This window comes from Garra rufa, chromosome 5, assembly GCF_049309525.1.
Source record: "Garra rufa chromosome 5, GarRuf1.0, whole genome shotgun sequence".
NCBI classification, from domain to species: Eukaryota; Metazoa; Chordata; class Actinopteri; order Cypriniformes; family Cyprinidae; genus Garra; species Garra rufa.
In genome coordinates, this window is record NC_133365.1 from 40,863,034 (window position 1) to 40,887,562 (window position 24,529).

At 37.4% G+C, this 24,529-nt stretch overlaps 1 protein-coding gene across 1 annotated transcript; it reads right to left on the reverse strand.

The window, feature by feature from the left end:
- Window positions 1–1,230: 1,230 nt before the first annotated feature.
- On the reverse strand, window positions 1,231–23,624 carry mtnr1c (melatonin receptor 1C). The gene is made up of 2 exons (XM_073840734.1): window positions 23,429–23,624; window positions 1,231–2,284 (listed from the first exon to the last, which is right to left on the reverse strand). The coding sequence occupies exons 1-2, from the start codon at window positions 23,622–23,624 to the stop codon at window positions 1,395–1,397; spliced, it is 1,086 nt and encodes a 361-aa protein (XP_073696835.1). The 3' UTR covers window positions 1,231–1,394.
- Window positions 23,625–24,529: the final 905 nt, after the last annotated feature.

Consider the following 24,529-nt stretch of genomic DNA (forward strand, 5'->3'; position numbering starts at 1 on the left):
GTGATTCGTTTTTTTTTTTTTTTTTTACAAAGCATTAAAATTTTGGTGTCCGCCATGCTGTAAGCCTGAAGACTGTAGAGTACTAAGATAGTATTCTCTACTAAAATAAGTAGAGGCTTGAACCCGTAAACAGTGTTCCAACAAGTGGATAGAAATATGTTTTGTGTAATATCTAAGTTAGTACCTGTTCAAAATGATAACCTGTTTATTTTGATAAATCATTCAATAAATGCATTGTCATTATAAAATTTGTTCATTATAAAAATACTGAAAAAATATAAAAAATAAAGATTCTGAAAGTTTTGAGGTTTTACAGTAACAATAAATGATTTATTATTAATATATTTTTAAATATGATAATTTCATTATGAATATGGTGATTATCTCTAAGGTGGACAACCAACGTAAAACATGACATTTAATTTAATCTTATGTCAACAAATGAAAAAGTCAGCCTTCTATTTATTTTCCTTCCAGTTAATGTGCATTTAGCTTTAAAAGTGAGGCACTTTTTACCCTAAATACCATAGTTTTACATATAGTGTTTTCACGATGCATCAGCAGTTGGCCATATTGGCAGTACAGAATGTAAACAATGCCACTGAACCGAACGAAACTCGCATGTTTTGCTGATTATTGCAGCTGAAAAGGGTCAGTTATTGTCATATTTTGGGCTGTACTAATCAGTCGGACGGGGAAAAACATTTGGAGTACTATAGACTGCCAAAAGTTATAACAAATCAATGAGAAGAGTGTAAAAAACTGTCTGAGGAACAAAAGGCGTTTGTGGTTGGCCAAACTGAACCAGGATTTCCAGGGCAATAATCTTGACAAAATTTGTGTTTGTTCTTATCATTTCCGGTCAGGTAGGTGAAATATTAGGCCAATATCTTAATACTGCTCGTATGTATCTTTACCACCAATTAACTTTAGTTTGGTAAAATATTGCGCCCTTTCCTGCTTAATAAGTCCTTCTCAATATGATTTAGCAGCTTCCACGTGAAAGACATCAGTAGACACCATTTTTCAAGTCCACCAACGTTAATCTACTCTTGTTGGACAAAAATGGCAGATTCCGCATTATGATTGGTCAGCTCGCATGTCAGTCAAACTCCCTGAACTCCCCCAAAATCTATAACAAGAACTTTGTCTCTATATTTGGTCATTTGATTGATTCTTATTAGCTACATAACTCTATAATATATATATATTCAATTATTAGAGGATCAGTCAAACTTCCTAGCGCATAGTAAACCATAGATGATTAGGAAAATGCTGTGGTGAAATTGCATGCTATCTTCAAAAATAAAAACAAATGCACATTTTACCCTGGTGTGCCTTTAACCCCATTGTCCCCTAACACTGTGATTGTTAATTAAATGATGAGTGATCTACTAGAAGAGAGTGTGTGTTACGCCACCCTTATACATATTGGCATCTTTCACATTGTTATTGGTTCCTGCCGGCGACTGCCTACTCTTTATGGCTTCAGTGTTATACCTGGAACTTTCAGTGAACAGCGCTCTTGGGGTACAGAGAGCACGGAGAATCAGTTTGTACTCTTGCCTGAAGTTTTGGTTGAGCAACCCGTAGACAACAGCATTCAGACAGCTGTTAAAATACGCCATGAAGTAGCTGGTAACAAACAGCCACTCTGGGACATTCGGTGCCACTTTTGCAGGGTTAACCGCCACGGCGAGCCCAATGAAGTTCAGGGGCGCCCAGCACACAGCAAACAGCACAAACACCACAAACATTGTCAAGAAATTTCTCAGGTCGGCCGATCTGACCTTCGGATTGGGCCGGACTCGACTTTTGACCCTAATCACTAATGTCCATATGCGCAGGTAGCAGAAAGAAACTACGGCCAGAGGAACGAGGAAGTGGATCAGGACAACGCAGACGGTGTAAGAAGAGCTTGCCGTCTGGGTGAACGTGCAGGAGAAGACGCGTGGGTCGTATTTTAGAGAACCCACAAGGAAGTTGGGCACGGTGGCCAGAGCGGTTAGCATCCAGGTGAGCAGCAGGTACAGACAGGTGTTCCGGCGAGAATACAGCCGGTCGTAGCGGAGACTGTGGCAGATGTAGCAGTAACGGTTGAGGGCGATAGCTGTGATGTTGAAGACGGAGCCAATCACACTCAGTCCCATAACAAACCCACTCAGCTGGCAGTGCAGGGAGCCCATTGTCCAGCCATTATGGAAGATTGCTACCAGAGCCAAGGGATAGGGGTACAGCGCCACCACCAGGTCAGCCACAGAAAGACTCACCACAAAAATGTTACCTATGAGAGAGAAATAGAGAGTGACATAATTGTATCACATTTGAATATTTACATACTTAAATACACTACCAGACACAAGTTTTTGAATAGTAAGATTTTTAATGTTTTTTAAAGACTCTTCTGCTCACTAATTTATTTATTTGATCTGGAGTACAGCAAAAACAGTACATTTTTACAAAATAGTTTACTGTTTAAAATAACTCCTTTCAATTTGATTATATTTTAAAATGTAATTTATTCCTGTGATCAAAGCGTAATTTTCAGCATCGTTTAGATCCAAAGATCAGCATTTATCTGAAGTAAAAGGCTTTTGTAAAAATATTTTTAAAAATTTAATATAGAAATTATATAAATTAATACTTTTAATAAGGATGTTTTAAATTGTTCAAAGGTGATGACATTGAAATGACACTGAACAAACTCGGCTGTTTTTAACATTAAAATAATAATAATAATAATAAATGTTTTTTGAGCGGCAAATCACAATATTAGAATGATTTCTGAAGGATCATGCGACTGAAGTAATGATGCTAAAAAATTCAGCTTTGAAATCACAGGAATAAATTAAATTTTAAAATATAGTCAAATAGAAAAATGTTATTTTAAATAGTAAAAATAATAAAAAATTGTACTGTTTTTGCTGTACTTTGGGTCAAATAAATTCAGGCTTGGTGAGCAGAAGAGACTTCTTTAAAAAACATTTAAAATCTTAAAAAACTTTTGACTGGTAGTGTATTTACATAAATAATTGAAGATGTTTAGATTATACCATATTGCAATTACACATGATAACTGGGCATCCCAAGAACAACAGCAAAGCAAAACAAATTCACCAAAATGAAAACTCTGTCATTATTATATAAGCTTTAAAGAAAAAAGAAGATATTTAGAAAGTCATTAGAGGTTCAAACAACATTGGACCCCATTAACTTTCAAAGTGGACAAAAATATTTTTAAAATGACCTTGTTTTGTGGTTAACAGATGAAATAAACTATAAACCATAGTACAATTATTATTACTGGGCAACCCAAATACAACAGCAAAGAAAAACAAATTCTTAAAAAAATTGAATCTTCTTCAAATATTTCTTTAAGCTTGAAAGAAAAAACATTTTGAAAGTTAACATTGGACCTTATTGACTTCTATTGTATGGAAAAAACAAACAAACATTTATTTAAACAAACATTTAGACATCACATTTATTTTATTTTTTTTAATATTTTCTTTTGTGTTCCACAGCAGAAATAAACTATAAACCCTTTTACAATTATACGTAAGTAGGATTCAAGGATTCAAGGATTCAAGGATTCAAGGATCTTTATTGTCATTTCAACACATGTTGGTGCATATGAAGGAACGAAAATGGTTACTCTGGTCCCGTAACAAGCCACAAGAAAAATAAAAAGACACTATAAATATATATATATAAAAATATAAGTGTAATAGATATATAAAAGTATGAGTATAATATAAATATACATAAATTAAAAACTATAAATAAAAAAACACTGTAAACTGTAAAATGGACCGTGGTAGTTCTGTGCAGTAGAGGTAGTTTGCAATGTAGTTAAAGTGGCAGTGCAGTGCAAAAACAGTGCAAACAGTCTGTCCATGGGGGTGGCTATTGTTCACTGTATGTAGGGGTGAGAGGGGGGCTACGAAGATCTCCTGAGTTTAATAATCTCACAGCCTCCGGGAAGAAGCTGTTCCTCAGTCTGGTGGTCCTGCTTTTGATGCTCCGTAGCCTCCTGCCTGAGGGGAGAGGGACAAACAGTGTGTGTGCAGGGTGGGTGGGGTCTTTCCTGATGCAAGTGGCCCTTTTCCTGCATCTGGAGGTGTAGATGTCCGTGGTGGTGGATAGGCTGTGTCCCACAGTCCCCTGTGCCGCTTTCACCACCCTTTGCAGAGCCTTCTTCTCTGCTGCAGAGCAGCTGCCGTGCCACACAGTGATGCAGGAGCACAGGACACTCTCCACCACACACCTGTAGAACGATGTAAGGACTGAGCTCCCCAGTCCAGCGCGCCTCAGCCTTCTGAGAAAATAGAGGCGCTGGTGTGCCTTCCTAGTCAGGCAGGAAGTGTTGGTGCTCCAGGTGAGGTCGTCAGAGATGTGGACGCCCAGGTACTTGTAGCACGAGACCACTTCCACCGCTGTCCCTCCGATGTACAGGGGAGGGGGGGGGGAGGTGTCTGCTCCTCCTGAAGTCCACGATCATCTCCTTGGTCTTCTTCACGTTGACGCAGAGGTTGTTTTCCCTGCACCAACCCTCCAGGTGTCCTACCTCCTTTCTGTAGTCAGACTCGTCGTTGTTCACGATACGTCCAACCACAGCTGTGTCGTCCGCAAACTTCACAATCAGACAGCTCGGGTGTATCGCCGAGCAGTCGTATGTGAGCAGGGTGAACAGGAGGGGGCTCAGCACACAGCCCTGGGGGGAGCCGGTGCTGAGGGTGATGGAGGAGGAGGAGACATCGTGGATCCTCACGGACTGCGGCCTGTCTGTTAGGAAGTCCTGGACCCAGTTGCATAGGGTGGAGTTCAGTCCGAGTATTGCCAGTTTCTGTGTCAGGGTCTGTGGTCTAATGGTGTTAAAGGCTGATGTGAAATCCACGAAGAGCATGCGAACATAAGAGTTCTTGTTCTCTAAGTGGGTGAGGGCTGTGTGGACCACAGAAGAAATGGCATCCTCTGTGGATCGGTTCTTCCTATATGCATACTGGTGTGGGTCCAGAGTGACGTCGATGTAGTCCTTGATGTGAGCCATGACCAGTCTCTCGAAGCACTTCATGACTATCGGGGTGAGGGCTACGGGCCGATAGTCATTCAGGCCTGTCACTGTGGACGTTTTTGGGATGGGGATAATAGTGGCGGTTTTCAGGCAGGTGGGGACAGCTGCTTGTTGGAGGGAGGTGTTGAAGATGTCCGTCAGCACCTCTGTGAGCTGGTATGCACATCCCCTCAGCACCCGCCCGGAGATGTTATCGGGACCAGCAGCTTTCCGTGGGTTGATCCTCTGGAGGGTCCTCCTCACTTCTGCTGGGGTCACGCTGAGGGGCTCTTCTCCTGGTGGGGGGGTGAGCCTGGTACTGAGAGGTGGAGAGTCTGGGTCCTCAAAGCGGGCGTAGAATCTGTTGAGAGCGTCAGGTAGAGAGGGGTCCCTGGGGCATTGTGCATCTCTGGTGTTATAGTCTGTGATGCACTTTATGCCCCTCCACATACTCCGTGGGTCGCTGGATATGAAGTGTCCCTCGATCCTCTGGGCGTATGCAGCCTTGGCCCTCTCCACTCCTGCAGTCAGCTGTCTTCTAGCCGCCCTGAGTGCCAGACTGTCACCAGACCTGAACGCAGCATCCCTGGTTTTCAGCAGAGAGCGGACCTCTGCGTTCAGCCAGGGTTTCTGGTTCGGGTAGCATGTTATTGTCCTGGTGATGGTGACATCCTCTGTACACTTATTGATGTAACCGAGGACAGCAGATGTGTAGTCCTCTAGATCCACCTCTCCCTCATGTACAGCAGCCTCTCTGAAGATCTGCCAGTCTGTTCGCTGAAAACAGTCCTGCAATACCGGGACAGCATCATTGGGCCACACGGTGATGGTCCTCTGTGTTGGTGTCTGGCGTCTGAGCAGGGGGCGGTAGGCAGGGACCAGCGTGATGGAGATGTGGTCCGAGAAGCCCAGATGGGGGTTGGGGATGGCTCTGTATGCGTCTTTTTTGTTAGTGTAAACACGGTCCAGTGTGTTATTTCCCCGTGTTGGTATGGTGACATGCTGATGGAACATCGGCAGTGTGTCTGTCAGGTTTACGTGATTGAAATCCCCCGCGATCACGTAAAAAGCCTCCGGGTGCTTATTCTGGAGCGAGCTGATGTTATCGTGGAGCTCCTTTAATGCATCGTTAGCATTAGCATCCGGCGGGATGTAAACAGCCATAACAAACACCACCGTAAACTCACGTGGAAGATAGTGTGGCCGGCATTTCACGGTCATATGCTCTATCGCCTCGGAGCAGTGGCTATTCACCACAGTACAGTTCGTGCACCAACCTTTATTCACATAGACGCATAATCCGCCCCCGCGGGCTTTCCCCGACAGCTGGTTACGGTCCGCCCGGAAGAGAAGCCGGCCGTCGATCTGGAAGGCTTGGTCCGGCATGTTGTCGTTAAGCCAGGTTTCCGTCAGACAAAGCACCGCACAGTTCCTCATCTCTCGGGAAACCCCCAGCCTCAGTCGCAGTAAGTCCATCTTGTTGTCCAGGGAGCGGACATTGGACAGGAACAGGGACGGGATCGGTGGTTTCCCAGTGTTAGCCTTTAGCCTAGCTAGCGGTCCGCCCCGTTTGCCCCTCTTCTGCTTCCGCGCACACCGCTTCCTCTTCCCGTCTGTCCGGCGTGATCTTCTGCGCCAGTCCGGTGTCCTCAGGAGCTGCAGTCTGCCCAGCAAAGCCCTGAATCCCCTCGCCGCTGTTGTTCCGTTGTTGTTGTTGTTGTTCGTAGTTCCTGTATGCGTGGCCGAACCATCCATTAAATTAAGAAGTTCTGTTCGGCTGTACCTTAAACGCTTGTTTATACAAGCAAAACAATTGTAGTCGGTCTCAAAACCAACTGGAAAAGTACTAAAAGGGGGCTTGTCCCCGGGAGCACGAGAAGCCGCTGCACTGTCGCGCGCCGCCATCATGATGCTCCAGAAAGAAACACGTACTGGGCAATCCAAACACAAGAGCAAATAAAAAATAAAAATCTGCTTAAAGGGATAGTTCACCAAATGGTTTACTCACCCTTAAAAAAATAAAAGAAGATATTTTGAAAATCATTGGGTTCCAAAAACAAGGGACAGCATGGACCCAAAACTTTTTAAAAAGACATTTATTTTCAAACATAGCTTCTTTTGTGTTCTTTCTACAGAAGATAAAAAGTAGAAAGAAACTATAAACCATATTACAATTACAGATGATTACTGGGCAACCCAAATACAACAGCTAAGAAAAATAAATTGAACCCTAACACTGAGACAGTCTTTTGAGTTACACAGAATAAAGGAAGTCATACAGCTTTGGTGTGCCACGAGGGTAAGTAAATGATAACAATTTTCATTTTTGGATGAACTATCCTTTTAATTCACATAAACCCTTCGATTGTATCCAACTGTATCATGCGGTGAATCACACGTGCTCCACTCTCTGCACTCTCATTGTCATATTATCTCATAGTCACATTATGTCACTGTTTGCATAGAGTTGAACTCTGCTCAACTTTGTTGCATCGCCGACGGTCTCTGTTGCTCATGTCGCCTCAAATCACCAACTCTCATTGAAAATGAATGACTTCCGGTTGCTTTGTCCCTGCAAATTGCTGTCAGTGTGAATGGCCCTTTAGGGAACCACAAGGACCGCTGTGGACAGGATGCCTTTGCCTGTTACCATATGAGGGACAATGACTAAACCTTGACCAAACATTGTTACTATTATTGAAAAATTTAAAATAAATATGTAATTTCATATCTTTCATTTTGCATTTAAATTCTTTAAAAGCCAAACAACAAACAATTTGGTGATACAAATGTACTGTATTTGTCAGCATTTATCAAAAATTGAACAGAACAGAAAAGGAAAAGGACAGTAATAAAGTCTCTTTCACTGACATTTCTTGCTCTCATATCAGTGCATTTCTGAGACAGATTATATGTGTCCTTTAAAAGAGTTTGTATTTGAAGGTAAGACAGACAGAGTCTGGCAGGACTGTGTGTGGACTGATAGAACAAAGACACCAGTGTGTAATTTATAACTCGATTAGGGAGGCGCTGTAATAACTATTATCCCTGCAGACTAACATTAAGTCTCCTCACACTGTTCACAACACTCTAAAAGATAACAGGGAAAATAATGCCCCACTGCAAGACCCCGTCTGGCTGCCTTTAAAAGCTGAGTAATTCAGCCTGATGTTCCATCTCAAAAACAGTACGGTGAGACACATCCATCTTCTCTATAAACGACCTCATTGTGTCTGTGCAAAAATGCATTTCTGATTGAGTTGCACTTGTAAACCCATTTGCAAATCTTTCGCTGAATTCAAATGCAGCTCATTTTCTGCCGTTTCGATTATTCTTTGGCTCTACGCAACGCTGATCAGGTCACACTTGTTTTGCTCACAATTTTCCATTCATGGACTCTCATTGACTGTTTTCCTCCATCACACTCCGTCTCCATTTTGAACCAAAGGAGCCAAAAAGATTACGTGCCAGGAAAACTAAAAATGCTTGACAACTCATGAAGGTCGCATTTTTGAGTGAAACAAATTCAAGCAGACTTTCAAATTGCATCAGACCTGCAGCCTTTTGTGCATGTAACACCTGACACCGCCTATGACTTTCACTCATGCGAAGTGTTATAAAGTGTTCAGAATGGGTCACACACTTAATATACACTGTCAGAAAGAAGGGATGGTATCCTAAGGTACAAAAGTATGGCAAGCTGTTTTAAAATATACATAGTGTTACTCTTTGTAATTTTATTTTTACTAGTAATAATTCCAATTAGAGAGCTCTCTAATTCAGTTTTTACTAGTAACAATTGTGATTAGAAAGCTCTCTTATTTAATTATTACTAGTAAGAATTAAATTAGAGAGCTCTGTAATTGCATTTTTACTAGTAAGAATGGAATTGCAGAGATGTCTAATTTAATTAAGCACACACTTAATATACACTGTCAGAAAGAAGGTACAAAGCTGTCACTGGGATGGTATCCTAAGGTACAAAAGTATGGCAAGCCAATTTAGCCTAAAATGTACAAAGTGTTACTCTTCGTAATTGCATTTTTACTAGTAATAATTCCAATTAGAGAGCTCTCTAATTCAGTTTTTACTAGAAACAATTGTGATTAGAAAGCTCTCTTATTTAATTATTGCTAGTAAGAATTAAATTAGAGAGCTCTGTAATTGCATTTTTACTAGTAAGAATGGAATTGCAGAGCTCTCTAATTTAATTCTGACTAGTGAGAATGCAATTGCATTGCTCTCTAATTCAATTAGACTTCTCCAATTCAGTTCTTACTAGTTACAATTAGAGAGCTCTGTAATTGGAATTGTTACTAGTAATAATTAGAGAGCTCTCTAATTATAATTGTTACTAGTAAGAATTAGAGAGCTCTCTAATTGGCACTGGAAATGATAAAAATTTTATTATAGAGCTCTCTAATTGAATTGTTAGTAGTAAAAATGCAAGTATGACAAGTAACGCTTAGTATATTTTAGGCTAAAACGGCTTGCCATACTGCAGAGCTATTTAATTCAATTGTAGAGCTCTATAATTCAATTGTTACTAGTAAGAATTAAATAAGAGAGCTCTTTAAATCATAATTGTTACTAGTAGGAACTGAATTAGAGAGCTCTCTAATTGTGACTGTAACTATTAAAATTTGATTTAGAGAGCTCTTTAATTAGCATTGTTACTAGAAGGAATTAATTATAGAGCTCTCTAATTGAATTGGTACTAGTAAAAATGCAATTATGACGAGTAACACTAAGAATATTTAGGCTAAAACGGCTTGCCATGCAAAATAGGGATGTCACTAACGCTTATTTTGGTAATCGACTTAAGTGAACCATAGCCTTTTAAAAGACTTAAAATACATATATAATAGCAATGAGTAAAAGTAGTTCAAATAAAGTATCAAAAGCAAGTAATCATATGGTTTTATTGAACAAAACTGTTAAAATACATAATGTATTATGTAACAGAGCTAACCTACATTACGCATTATAACAAATGGCTGCAGAGGACGCCAAAGGCGTGATTTAATTCTTGTGTAAAATTGACTAAATCACACTTATGTCAAATGTCCACTTAATCTTTAATATTTGGCCATTTCTACATGACAGAAATGCTACAGCCACAGTCATTTATTGAATATGTGGACATTAAAACGTATAAACTCAGAGCAAGGGTTTGAGCTTTTATTTTGAAATCGAGATGAACAGTTAGCATATTGCCAAAGATACTGATTTATTCTCCTGTATTTCCGTAGGTTTATAAAACTTCACTGACTGTGAACGGAGCCGCTCTGAGATGCACATACACCTACATGCATGTAAATAATTAAAAGCGCATATATTAAACCTGCATTGCATTTAACTGAATCATAGCGTTTGTGAATTCACAATAGCATTATGCTTTATTATGATTGTTAAATAGGTTTAATATATCAATCATCCTTAGAAAATCATCTAATAATGCTTTTCATTGATTCTCATCTTAAGAACACTTTCACGGATTGTTCTATCTGCAACAAACAGCAGATTGTTGTGTTAAAAGGAGAGAAACAAGATTGAGTTACAGATTACCTCTGCTTGTTGAGCACAATTGCACACAAACACAAAATCAGATTTCAGACCGCCTTATATCTGCACCTTTCTCATCGTGTCACCTTTAGCATCAGAACCATCATGATTTATCTGAGCATTTCCTTTAAATCTATATTGGAATTTTGACTAGTGTGGATCAGCCTGCCAAACATTTGTCAACCTGAAGCCACAGATGACAGGAAGTGTGCTTTGACAAGATCACCATCTCCCGCCATCAGTCTAGCATGAGTCCAATAACCCGAAGCATCACACGCTGGACAACACACTGGGCTGCTTCAGCTCTCTGTGCTGAAATGAGAAGTGAATGCAGAAATTATAATCTTGAAATAGCTGTGCTTCTTACTGAATATTTATATAAGCTTTGATATGTTCAATCGAAATCATCCGTAGAAATGTTTTATGTAACCTAAAAGTTATATTAATTAAATAAAATCACACACAAACATATAAAGTTGAAGTCAAAAGTTTACATACACCTTGCGGAATCTGCAAAATGTTAATTATTTTACCAAAAAAAGCTGGATCATGTAAAATGTTATTTTTTATTTAGTACCGGCCTGAATAAGATATTTCACATAAGATGTTTACATAAAGATGTTTACATATAGTCAACAAGAGAAAATAGTAGGTCAATTTATAAAAATTACCTATAGTTCAAAAGTTTACATACACTTGATTCTTAATACTGTGTTGTTACCTGAATGATCCACAGCTTTTTTTTAGTGATAGTTGTTCATGAGTCCCTTGTTTGTCCTGAACAGTTAAACTGCCTGCAGTTCTTCAGAAAAAATTCTTCAGGTCCAATAATTTTTGTTTTTTTTTAACATTTTTGTGTATTTAAACCCTTTCCAACAATGACTGTATGATTTTGAGATCCATCTTTTCACATTGAGGACAACTGAGGGACTCATATGCAACTATTACAGAAGGTTCAAACATTCACTGATGCTTCAGAAGGAAACATGGTGCATTAAGAACCGGGGGTGTAAACTTTAGAACAGAATAAAGATGTGTATATTTTTCTTATTTTGCATAAATATCTGATTTTTTCCGTTTAGTACTGCCCTTCAAATCTACAGAAGTAAATTAAGTTACATTTACGCTGATCTTCAAATTAAAGATTTAAGATTGAGAGCAAAGTGTTTTATGCAAATGATTTACTGAGCTATTCTTTTCATTTAGAATAATCCGTATTTATTACCTAACTTCTTTTTTTATGACAACTTTTCATCTGTACATAAATAGGCAAATTGTGCATCATTATTGTGAATTATTGTCTTAATTGTAATCAAAAGCATAATTTTCAGCAATGTTGGCCCTGGTAATACTTAATATTAGACTGACAATGCTAGTGCATATTCTACTAAGGAATCCTGATTACAAATTAAGCCTATTTAATTTTTATGTAACTAGGCTGATCAAATGTAACCACTTTGTACAATTAGAAATATTTCCCAGATACAATTCCCTCAAGGTTGCAATTTCTATTCAGCTGAAACACTTTTTCAGTGATGCCTCAGCGGTCTGATTCTCTGCAGCTCATCACTGAGATAAGAGCAGAATCCTCAATCTAAGCTCAAGTCTGACCTCAGGCTCGATAAAGCAAGTTTTGACTTTTTTCAAACAGTCCCTGGAAATGGATCCTCTGGCAACAGAGTCCAAATGGTCAGGGAATTGCACACAGGTCACTGCGGGTCCCTCGCACTGACATTTACAATGACATTTATATGGAGAGTCAGTGCTGTTGGCGCCAGACAAAGATGTCATTTCTGAGCGGGAAAGTTTTTTGGACAAAAAAAGCTCGTTTTCTGGAGTTAAGACATGAAAGTTGCAAGTTGTCATTTAAATACATTTTTGAATTGTATGAACATACAAAGCTGTCAGAAAATCACATGACGCATGGTAAAGGTACCATCAGAGAGCTGTATTTCATCTAATCACACCACAATTCATGAGAGATAAGGTGTGAATACTGAACCATTCTTTTATCACTATCTTCCAGTTTGAATGCAGTTGGGTCTGCTCTTTTTTTTATTCCTCATCAAGGTTGAGGGACATAAAGAAAGACCGTGTAATAATGACAGGCTTATTTTAAAGGGGCTCATATATCACAGTAGAGATAGAAAGAGGAAGAGCAGGAAAGAGAGAACAGGATTTATTTTGTCTGCGGTTCAGACCAGGACAGTTTCTGGGTGGGAAAGACCGCCTAAGGATCGCTATAAATCTACATGATTATCCTGGACAGAATGGTTTAATTGGTTTCCTTTCTCACAATTTCTCATGGCAAACTACACACAAGAACATATGTTCTACAACCCTGAATAATAGATTTAAGAGCAGCGTGTGTAAGTAAGTCACATGGAAGACACATGGGAGATCTCAGCCTAAAGTCATTCACAAGAAAAAAAGAATATTGTTTCACACCCTTCACTCATCGTAAAAATAAAGTGGGCCTTATTTACGTTCTTTATAGTGTTACTGTGCATGATTTATCAGTGCACTGTCATATTTCATCAAAATATAATACCTTGCTCCACCTTGACTTCCTTTGCAGCTGATATCTCTTAACCAGAGTTTTGTTAAAATATTTTTGCTGAAATTAAAACGGCTTGGGCTTCTACTCTTACTATTTTTGTCATATCTTTAGGCTATTTGGCTGAAATAGCTAGAGTATGCTGTGACAATGTTTCAAATGTATTGTGAATCTCACATTTTCTATGTTTTTAGGGGTTAAGACAAGAAAGATGCAAGTATCATTTAAATGCAAATAGCATTCTACATAGCAACATATGCTGCTCTTACTATTTCTGTCATATCTTCAGGGTTTTTGGCAGAAATAGTAAAAGTATGCTATTCTGAATACAGCCTAAAAGTTTGCTTTGTTAAAGGGGTCATGAACTGAGAAATCAAAATTCCCTTGATATTTTGACAAATAAGAGGTCATAGTACTATAAAAACATCCTGTAAGTTTCAGAACTCAAAAATTTCACATTTAAAGAAAACATCTTATATTGAATCCAGTCTGCCAAAACGGCAAGTTGTGAAATGTGCCACTTTATGATGCAATACTGTGTCTAAACACTGCCTCCGCAGACGATGATCAACGCCTGCTTCTACATCAATGTCTGTTTAGCCTCACCCACTGATTCGCGCATAGTGTAAATAATGGTCAAAATGGCAATTTTCACTTGAGATTCGGAGGCGAGTTACAGGGGGGTAAAAATGACTTCAAAAAGATGGCAGCATCTTAACGTTATTTTTACACAGAGATTGGTAGCTCTGTTAGTAAAATCTGTTGACTTTAGCAATCTTTGTTGCGTTATGTGCCAATGGTGATCATTAAAAAATGCGGAAACAGCACTTTTTAAAGTTTTTTCTCCAAAGGCTGCATGCCTGTAACTCAACAAGTACTAAAGATATCTTAATGCCCTTTTAGATATTGGGTCTTAACACACTTTCCTTTGGCCCTATTTGATTCAGTTCCAGAGATATTGGAATTTCAATATGGCTCCAGGAGTAAATTTTTTAAATGTACATATTTTCAGGGGTCAAAAAACCAAATGGGTCAGTTTGCAAAAAAGTTATATTTTATCTACTCCTGGAGTCATAGTGAAATTCCAAAATCTTCAAATCTCATAAGGCATTAAAAATAAACATGCCAAAAGAAAAGTTTGTTAAGACCCAATATCTAAAAGGGCTTCAAGGTATCTTTAATACTTCTTGAGTTACATACATGCAAACTTTGGAGAAAAACCTTGAAAAGTGCTGTTTCCCCATTTTTGAAAGATCAGCATTGGCACATAATGCAAAAACAATTGCTGAAGTCAACAGATTTTACTAATAGACCTACCAATCTCTGTGTAAAAATAACATTATAATGCTGCCATCTTTCTGAAGTCGTTTTTACCCCCCTGTAATCTGACTCAGAATCTCAGGTGAAAATTAGCCATTTTGACCCTCCTTTACAAAATAGTGGATTACTCAGTAAATATTCATCCATGACATTTGATATTTTGGCTTTCATCACTATACATGTCTATCTTTCTGCAGAAAAAAATATTAGAAAAATTAAAAGTTTGAGCCGGGGACCTTTGGTTGAGTTGACATGGAATGACACAGTATATAATGATGTCAATAGAGTCATGGATCTGGCTTTGCCAGATCAGGAGATCAAATGAACACCTCCTTAGCATAATGTCGCATCCACTTTGTTTAACATGTTGCCAAATGATAAGACTGAGAAAGAATTCACTGAAACATATGCAACAGATATCTGAGCTTCATGTTTTTCCTCCAGCTGGATAGAATATTGTGTCATCTAACAGCAGACGGTGAGATAATTTTATAGGCAGTCACAACGCTGAGCTAGAAAAACTCAGTAGCTCTGATGAGTTTCAGCAGCGCAAAACTAGGGAAAAAAGACCTTGACAAACAATAAACAAGGTGAAATCTGTAGGACAGCAAACCTATGGATCGTTTTTTTTTTCCAGGCAAGCGTCTTGCCAAAAATATCCTAATTCATTCTCAAACTTCACTCTGTTATAAACAGCCAAAAAAAGCTAAAATCTAGTTGGAGGAAGACTTGTTTTGAGGTGTCAGCGTGTTCTGACTTCCATCTAGATGTTTGGGCTTCGGAAATGCATACAGTGCAGAATGCACTGCTGGGAATAGATTTCACATCTTTGTTGCAACTCATGGCTTCATTAACTTTTACGTTTTAATGAAATCTATTTTTTTTTTACTTGCAATGTTTACAATAGATTGAGAGAGTTATCTGCAAAGGACACCTTGCATTTAGAGCTCTGCTGCACTATAAGCCTACAGCAATTTGTAAGTTAGCAAGAAAATATACTATAAAACCAACAGTCTACAACTAATGGAATTTATAAAATACCATATTACGATATATTGTGATCTCTCCCAGAAAATATCACTGACTGCATCAGTACCTGAGGTGTTTGATGGACTGAAGCAAGGCTGAATGTGGTTATGCAACCTCACCACACACATAAATGCACAATTGCACACACATGCACATGTCCTTTTGCTTCCTTTTGCTCTATTCATATAAAACACATGTACCTTATTTGATATAACTCTTAAAATTATGCAAAATATTGGTTACTTATATATTACATATGAATGTAAATCATACTAAAAGTATAATTTAATATTGCATATCATAGCTTAACTTTCATTTGAATAAAGCAATAGGAAACACACACTAATACATAATTGGAGAGATGGAACATTCAAAAAGCTGAAAGATTGGATTTAAACTTTTTCTAAATTTGACTGTGCAGGAAAAAAGAAGAAATCTGCAGTTAGCAGATGAGTTTCGGAGGAGATAATTAAAATGCAATTACCTGTCCTTTTTCCCTAGTACCTTTGTGAGTCAGTTCGAGGTTATCGGTAGCTGTGAGGATGAGGCTGATCTGGCTGCGTCTGTGCTGTCATAAATGTATTTAATGGATAGTCTGGCTCTGCTCGTCTGGAGCATCTTTGCTGGAATTAGCTGATATTGAAATGCATTTACTGGCTTATTTTAATACACAGATCAGACAGTCTATTATAACTCTGCAAACCTCATCTTTATCTCTCATGGTGTCCAGGATTATATGTGTGGAACATTAAAATCTGCCATCCCTTGTCTGTTAAAATTATTGGATTATGAAATTCATGAGATACCGGTGAGAAAGCACCACTAACACTGCTTTGATCAAACACACACACATACATATAATCACAGCACCTTGGATACACAAGCACTACGGGTATGTAAACACACAGACTCATATTCCCTTCTATATCTCAGTACCATAAAATATCTGAGTGGAAGCACTGAGAGAGAAAAAGAAAAAGAGAGAGATATGAAGGACAAGTGAAGGTTAACGCATTACATGTTATGTGGATTGCATAATCCGTTCTCTTTTTTTTAACAATTAGTGTGTTACACTATAATATCTGGGTTTCTTTCTTTTTAAAAATCATTAATAACTTTTACATTTTCATACATACAATACATTTTCATTAAAAAAAAATTATTCAAAACTGTTTGCTTAAAAATTATTTATTTAAAGTGTACACTACCAGTCAAAAGTTTTTGAACAGGAAGATTTTTAATGTTTTTTTAAGAAGCCTCTTCTTCTCACCAGGCATGCATTTATTTGATCCAAAGTACAGCAAAAACCGTAAAAGTTAAAATATTTTAAAATAATCTATTTAAAATGACTGTTTTCTATTTGAATATATTTTAAAATGTAATTTATGTCTGTGAATTCCTGTAATTTTTAGCATCATTACTCCAGTCACATCAACAACAACAATCATTCTAATATAGAATATTATTTTATGATTTTATGATGAATATGATTTTATATTTTCACTTTATTTATTTATTTTTTAAATTATGTTTTTCTTTTTTTAAGTTAATTTTTTTATTATTATTAACTGATCAACTTTTATTTCAGTTTTAGTTATTTTTGTACATCAAATTAAACTTGCCTTGACATCCAGCTAAGATAAAATAAGTTTAAGGTATTTATGTTTTATTTTATTAGTTTATTTTATTTCAAAGAACAATTTTTAATGCTTTTAGTTAAGTATAATAACCCTGATAATGATTAATACTGTATATAACACTCCTCAAAAACAGTATGGAGGTTATATGGGGTCTTTTCAAGTATCTACATTTTGAATAAGTGTGTGTGCAAGTGTTTATGCGTAAGCATGAAAAAGAAAGAAGAGGAATATTTCCCCCTTCATTTCCATAAGCACTTAATGCTGTATTATTCCTGTACACCAGCCAGTCATATAAAACAGCCAACCATCCTCTCAGGAGCTCTGCCAGCAGACGGATCAAACCCACTCCAGCTATCTAAACAACATCTTCATACCAATATGCAAATCATCCTATTTGTTCAAAATCTATCAGGTTTACAAGAAGTCATTGCAATTTGTAATGAGATATTCTATCCACCTTTATTTCATGTAAGAGTGGGCACCATTTATAAATTGTATGGGTTTGGCTTCCGGTCTCATCCATATCCAGCTCATTTTATCTGTACATAACAACTTTCTGTAAATTTCTGTATCTATAAATATTATTTTAATGTATTATCTTAATTATGAGCACACTGGTTTGTAGTGCAAACAGATTTACTGTTTACTGCACGTTGTTATTATTGTACAACACACGTTGTATTTTAAGTAATTTTAAAGGCTATTGTTCACTTACATCTATTTTTATTACCACAAAAAAAGAAAAAAAAAATATATATATATAAATAAATATATATAATATAATATTTTTTTTTTGTGGTAATAAAAATAGATGTAAGTGAACAATATATATATTATATATATATATATTATATATATATATATATATATATATATATATATATATATATATATATATATATAGGGCTATATGAAATCAGTTTAATTTCCAAATTCATTTTTTTCCGTTAAAATGTTTCTACACTCTGTTTTAATGGTTAAATTCATTTTTTATTTATTTTATTTTTTTTTTTTATCAAAAAGCCTGTCTAATTCATTGATTTTTACAGTTTTATTTTTACCAAATTCTTTTCCATTACTTTTCTGGATTCCATTTTAATGGTTCCATTACATTTTAATAATCAAAAGCATTTCCAAATAATTGATTTTATTAAAAAATAAAATGTTCTTAAGTAAAATTCTTGATTTTTCATTGTTGTTTTGTGGAAAATTAGTCATTTAGATTAATTGATAAATTAGTCAATTGATTAATCAATATAAAAATAGTCGTTGGTGGCAGCCCTAATAACGCTCCATCTCAACACTTTCTCATCTGCACACATGCATTCCAGTCTAATTCAAATCTATTCAAGTTAGAAATGACCATATAATAGTATTAACATGCCTCAGTGTGAACTGGAGACACATTCAATTATACTGACGCTTGGTGTGTGTGTGTGTCTGCATATTATGGGAAAATGTGGTCTCACTGCAGCATTCTCATTGACTGGGTGTGTGTTGCATAGACTGATGTGCTATTAACAGAATTTGTGGTGCATATCAAACTCAAAATTGTAACTATCTTGCACAGTTTCTGAAGAAATACAAAAGGTGCTGCCAGGATGCTAAGGAGTTATGCTGGCTGTCATAATGTTGCTATGCAGCTGCCATGGTGTTCTCTTCAAAAGTGGAAGCAAGCTTATGGGCGAGACTTTCCGTTCATTAGCTGCAATAGGGAAATAACGAGAAGAATAACAACATGCAGTAAACGGTAAAACTGTTTGCACTACAAACCAGTTTGTTCATAATTGTCATCAATTTGCAATATCAAGCAGCAAAACAAGCCGTTTTGTACAGTTAAAAATAACTGGACGCAGATGACACCGGAAGCCAGACCCATAAAATGTAAACATATAGCCGTGCTCACTCTTACATGAAAAATAAGGTGGATAAATCATGTTTATAGTAAAATGAGACACCTGAACCAGCTAATCAGCATGTTCTGAAATACTTAAATTACAGTCAGGTGTGACGGTGCAAGCTGGAAGTGAAGTCTGCAGCTCTGTGGGAGTACAGTTGGCTACCCTTGACTAGAGTCAAAGGTTGTTTGAATGTCTAACTTCACTTATAAGCCATAGAATTCTTGCCTTAGCAAGAGAATTCTATTTTGTCATGCCATCCTTCATTCACCATCTGTGAGTATTACTACACTGAGAGTATTTCATTGCCTCTCCTCTGAAAGCCATCTGCCCATCAGCAGCCCTGAGTGTGTGCCAATGCTAACCACCGCTGCTATTTCAGGTGAGGCGTAATGGACGAACTGCAGTGTGCTGGTGCCGCTAATGGAGCCACAGTAATGCAGAAGTGAAAATTTTCAATCAGTGAAAATTTGAATGCCCTCCCATTAGAACAGTAGCAGTGGCATTTGAATCTCTGGGGTCATGTTTTTGGTAATTGAAAGAAATTTTTATTCAGCACCAAATGTGACAGTTTTGCATTGTTACAAAGGATAATGCTGACAATTTTACTTTAAAGAATCCTATAAAAAAATTCCAGGAAATATTACTTGAGCACCAGCCAGCATATTAGAATGATTTCTGAAGGATTATGTGACTGGAGTAATGGCTGCTGAAAATTCAGCTCTGCCATCACAGGAATTAATAAATTGCAATAATAAATGCAGCCTTGGTGAGCATAAGATACCTTTTTTATACTGGGTTTTAGAAGATTCAGACAGGGGTGGGATGCTTGACTCGTGCAGATCTAATATGTGCCAGAATCTCCTGAACAGCGTGTGGGAACGGCAACTGATGCTGGACATTAAAAAGCTATCAATCAGCACTCTAGTCTAAAGATGGGCCAGAGGAAGGGGGTAAAGGAATATTGATTAAACCCAACTCAGGCTGCCAGAATGTGCACAGCCCCATAACTGAACCCGACGGCTGTAGAAACAGGCTAAGCTGAGAGAAAACAAAAAAAGAGAAGAGAGGAGAGGAGGATTTCAGTGTCCTCGTGCCAAAATCGTGACGTATCAGTGCTGTTTTTGCAAAGCTGTATACATGGCTTGTTTTTCTTCATAATGCTGTAAGTGCAAGTTTATATCTTGACTGTAATATAAAATATTTATTTACACACTGATAAATAAAGAATTTGCAACAAAAATATTATCTGTCTGTGGTCACTTTGTCTTTGGAACACAAGAGATCTGTCTCACTGCTGTTCAAGAGTTTTTTAAGTTTCTTACGCTAATGAATGCTGAATTTTTTTGATAATAATACAGAAACACTGTAATATTGTAAAATATTATTGCAATTTAAAATAAAGGTTTTACAATTTAATATACTTCAAAATACAATTTATTCTTGTAATGCAATGCTGCATTTTTATCAGCCATTACTCGCTGATTTATTATCAATGTTGGAAACAATTGTGCTGCTTAATATTTTTTTTTTATATTAATAAAAAGTAAACAAACAAAACAAAAAAACAGGATTGATTTAAAATAGAAACATTTTGTAACAACTACTGTTCAAAAGCTTGGAGTTTTTTTATTCTTTCTTTTTATTCGGATGTGTTAAATTGACAAAAAGGGATCATTTCTAATTTCAGTTCAGCTTTGCATCACCGGAATACATTATATTTTAAAGTATATTAAAATATAAAACTGTTATTTCAAATTGTAATAATATTTTATAGTATTACTGTTTTTATTTTCTGTATTTTTGATCAAATAAATACAGCCTTAATGAGCATAAGTAATTTATTGATCACATTGTTTATAACATCATGATGTAATTTCTATGTAATGTAAATGTAAAATGTTGTATGTTTCATGCTGTAACTCTAGGGCTAATATAATATGTTTCCTATGAACTGCATATGTGAATATTATGTAGACCTATTGTTTAAATCAAATTTATGCTTTAAAAGTTGAGTAATCTATAAAAGTGATTTGCAGTCCGATTCTGACAAAGGCACAACAATACATTTTGTTTCTTACTCATGGATTTTACATTTCACTCCACTTATTACCAGTGTTTTTCTGCCACCACAATGCACACTCAGCTGCAAGTGATATAACTGTGACGTCTACACCAAATTGGTCTATATTAATATGTAATATTTAAAACAGAATTACATAAGCACAACTGCCTGTCCATCACCGGTTTAAATGCTTACTAACAACACAATTATCCAACAACACCAACCACAAAAATCACAGTAAGCAGTGCACATGCCCACTACACATAAACTGTCTGTGCCATTGTCCTGATCCCACTGTCTCTGTCCCCAAACGTTTCCTGTCTCTTTCTTGTCCTGTGCTTACAGGCATTAAAGCCCATAAATAGAAATATAAAAAGCAAGCACTAAAATTGCTCAAGGATTCTGATGTTACAGAGTTCCCCAGAACCTAACATTACAAATCCCTATAACCCTGAATGAGACATCCTGAACATTGAGATGGAATCACTAATGGATGTGTTATTGAAACTAAGCGTCTGACTCTGGTGTTTGTCCATCTCTATCAAGACATGAATGCTGGTTCTCCATTCTTTTTGCAAACGTACAAGGTTGCACATCTGCACAAGTAGCTCATGGCTCAGGGCAGGCTGGAAAAACACCGCATGATCTAAGGCAGCGACATTTCGACACGCTGCCAAAACAACTGCAGAAATCGGAACGTCTGATGACAGGAATATGCAAAGAGAACAACACTGTCCACACTGTAGCATTATTTTCTCATTATGATTGATGCGTATCTCATAACTCCCTTCTGTGGGTCCCAACATGGACAATTAACCACTGTCTTCAAAGCATGAAAAATTCTCATCTCCCAGAGTGGTTTAAACCCATGTAAACAGCAGACTGTATACTCTACAAAATAAAGTTTCCAAAGAAGGATTTTCCAAGTGATGCAATAGAAGAATCATTTTGGGTTCCTCAAAGATCATTTCAGTTTAATTCAAATCATGTTTTTTTAGTGTGAATAACCTTTTTCCACTACAACCTTTTGAGCAGTGGAAAGGTTACATGGATGTTAAAGGTTTTCATGGAACCGTAGATGCCAATAAAGAACCTTCTAAGAGTATGTCTGATGACGGCACTTCAGCTCTGATAGAATCATTCTCATACAGTGTAATCACATGAAATAACCCTGAACCTATAGCAGTGAAATCGATAGAGATATCTACCCCTCGCGGGCAGAGCTCTGCTCTCTCGCTCTCACCTGTATAAGATTACATGAAAAGAAAGACAATGTACCAAGCAACAGGTCTTTTAACAGATGTACATAGGTCAGAAAGTCTGAGAAGACACTGACAGTCTGGGATGCAATATCGAATTGACAAAATCTAATTGTAAAAGTTTTAGTATTTTATGTTGTAAAATGAATAGGAAAGATTCTGTACTGTTTCTAGTCAAATAATCAAATTTGCAACACTGACCATGTGAACTCTGCTGCACAAAAGGTCAGATTTTCCACCACTAAAACACATGCTTTGGAATATTTTCAAATATGCTGATTAACATGGATCATCAGATTGTACACAAACTTGTGGAGTTCAAATGCCAAGCAATTCTCAACTCACTGTGCCTTTGATCAATTAAATTAGGAAAATGAAAAAAAAAAACACAAAAAGCATTTTCACTAAAGGTCTCAGACTTTTGGACATCATTGTATGTGTGAGCGCTGGTAAGACTGTGTGTGAGTTTTATGTTCTCGCAGCCCTATAACCCTCTCACATATCTAGTAATTGTTTGTTCATCGCACTGCCTGCAGTATAAAATGAAGACTTGTAAAATGAGTTGTTTGCTGACGTGCTTTTGTTGAAGTGATCTTGCCTTGGGTTACATTCTCCTGACACTTCTTTGCACATCAAAAACATGAAAAGTTACTATGCCATTTAACATCTTGTGCTGTTGCACAACAGAAAAAAGACAGCCATGTTTTGCTGGTGTCTCTTATGTAATTCTGGGGAAAAGCGTGCATCAAAACATACAGAGAACACAGAGAAAAGCATGTGGCTGATGATGCTTTGATATTATATGAAACGACATTCTGCATACTATGACCAATGTGCCTTCTGTTTCCTATTGAGTAATTAAAAACTCTATCAACTGAAATAAAATAGCCTATGATTCATGCTGCTGAACTGACACCAGCAGTTGGGAACAACTTCAGCCAACATGATAATCCACTTTAAATATATTTAAATATTTAGCAAATAGTAGCTACTTTAATTTCTAATCTACAAAAATCATTACAGTTTATGTATCTCTTCACACCTGCATTCCTGAGTTTCTTGTTCCTGTACACGGACAGGATGACCAGCAGATTCCCAACGATATCAGCCACGGTGGTGAAGATCAGTACGCCGGCGAGAGTGGCCGCTACCCCGGGAGACGTGCTCCTGGCGGGAAGGCAGTTGTTTCCCCGGGATAAACTCTCCAGACAGCTTAAGTTCGCCTTCATTAACGCCATTCTCAGGGACCAGCGTAACGCCACATTAAAGTTTCCCCTTTGATCCGCTCTTGAAGGAAAAAAGGCAAAGTTGGCACGAACAGGTATTCACCTTTCCGAAAATATAACCAATCCATTCCACTTACAAAATGTCACTGAGCACTATCTAAAAGCCGTTTTTATATAACTTCCATCACACGATAGCTGTCACAGAAGAATCCCTTCGAATTTCCCAGTAGCTCCCATTAAATTCAAATGCATGTTTGGTAGTCGGCGCGTTGTCAGCCCCACAGTTATCTGGATTGTCACCTCGCTCGGATCACAGTGACTCACACACACACTCCGGGCTGTTGCTCAGACGCCACACACATCACGGCACAGACATCAGCGGCAGTCTGCGTCGCATCCCCGACGCCCGGAGCCTCTTGGTCTCTCTTCCAGCGCACAGTCAGCTGTTTAGAGCCAAACCGAGCAGCGATTTGCGTTTGGGATTCAATCTAGTCCACCACCTCTGCGAACCCAACTAAGTGTGGAGATTCAGAATTATAATAAAGGATACATGTAGATATTATAAGTATGTATATTAAATAAATTATTCATTTTGAAATGTTTAGGTAACCAGAAAAGTTAGCAAAGCGGAGTCGCGACTCGAGTTGGCTTATAAGTAACCATAGCAACTGTATGCGGCTGGAGCGCTTTCGTTTAGGATTTGTACGTACATCCAAACTTGCAATTAAAATAAATTGCCTACTTTTATTTAATTATATAAAAAAAAAGGTTGTCTAAGACGACTTTTGGCCAGTGACGCCAAAGGACAATTTGGTTTCAAGTGACCAACCTCAGAGACTTTGTCTGTACCTTACGCCCACAGAATCACTTACAGAAATGTATATTTAATAAAAATGATTTAATTTCACATTTTGTTC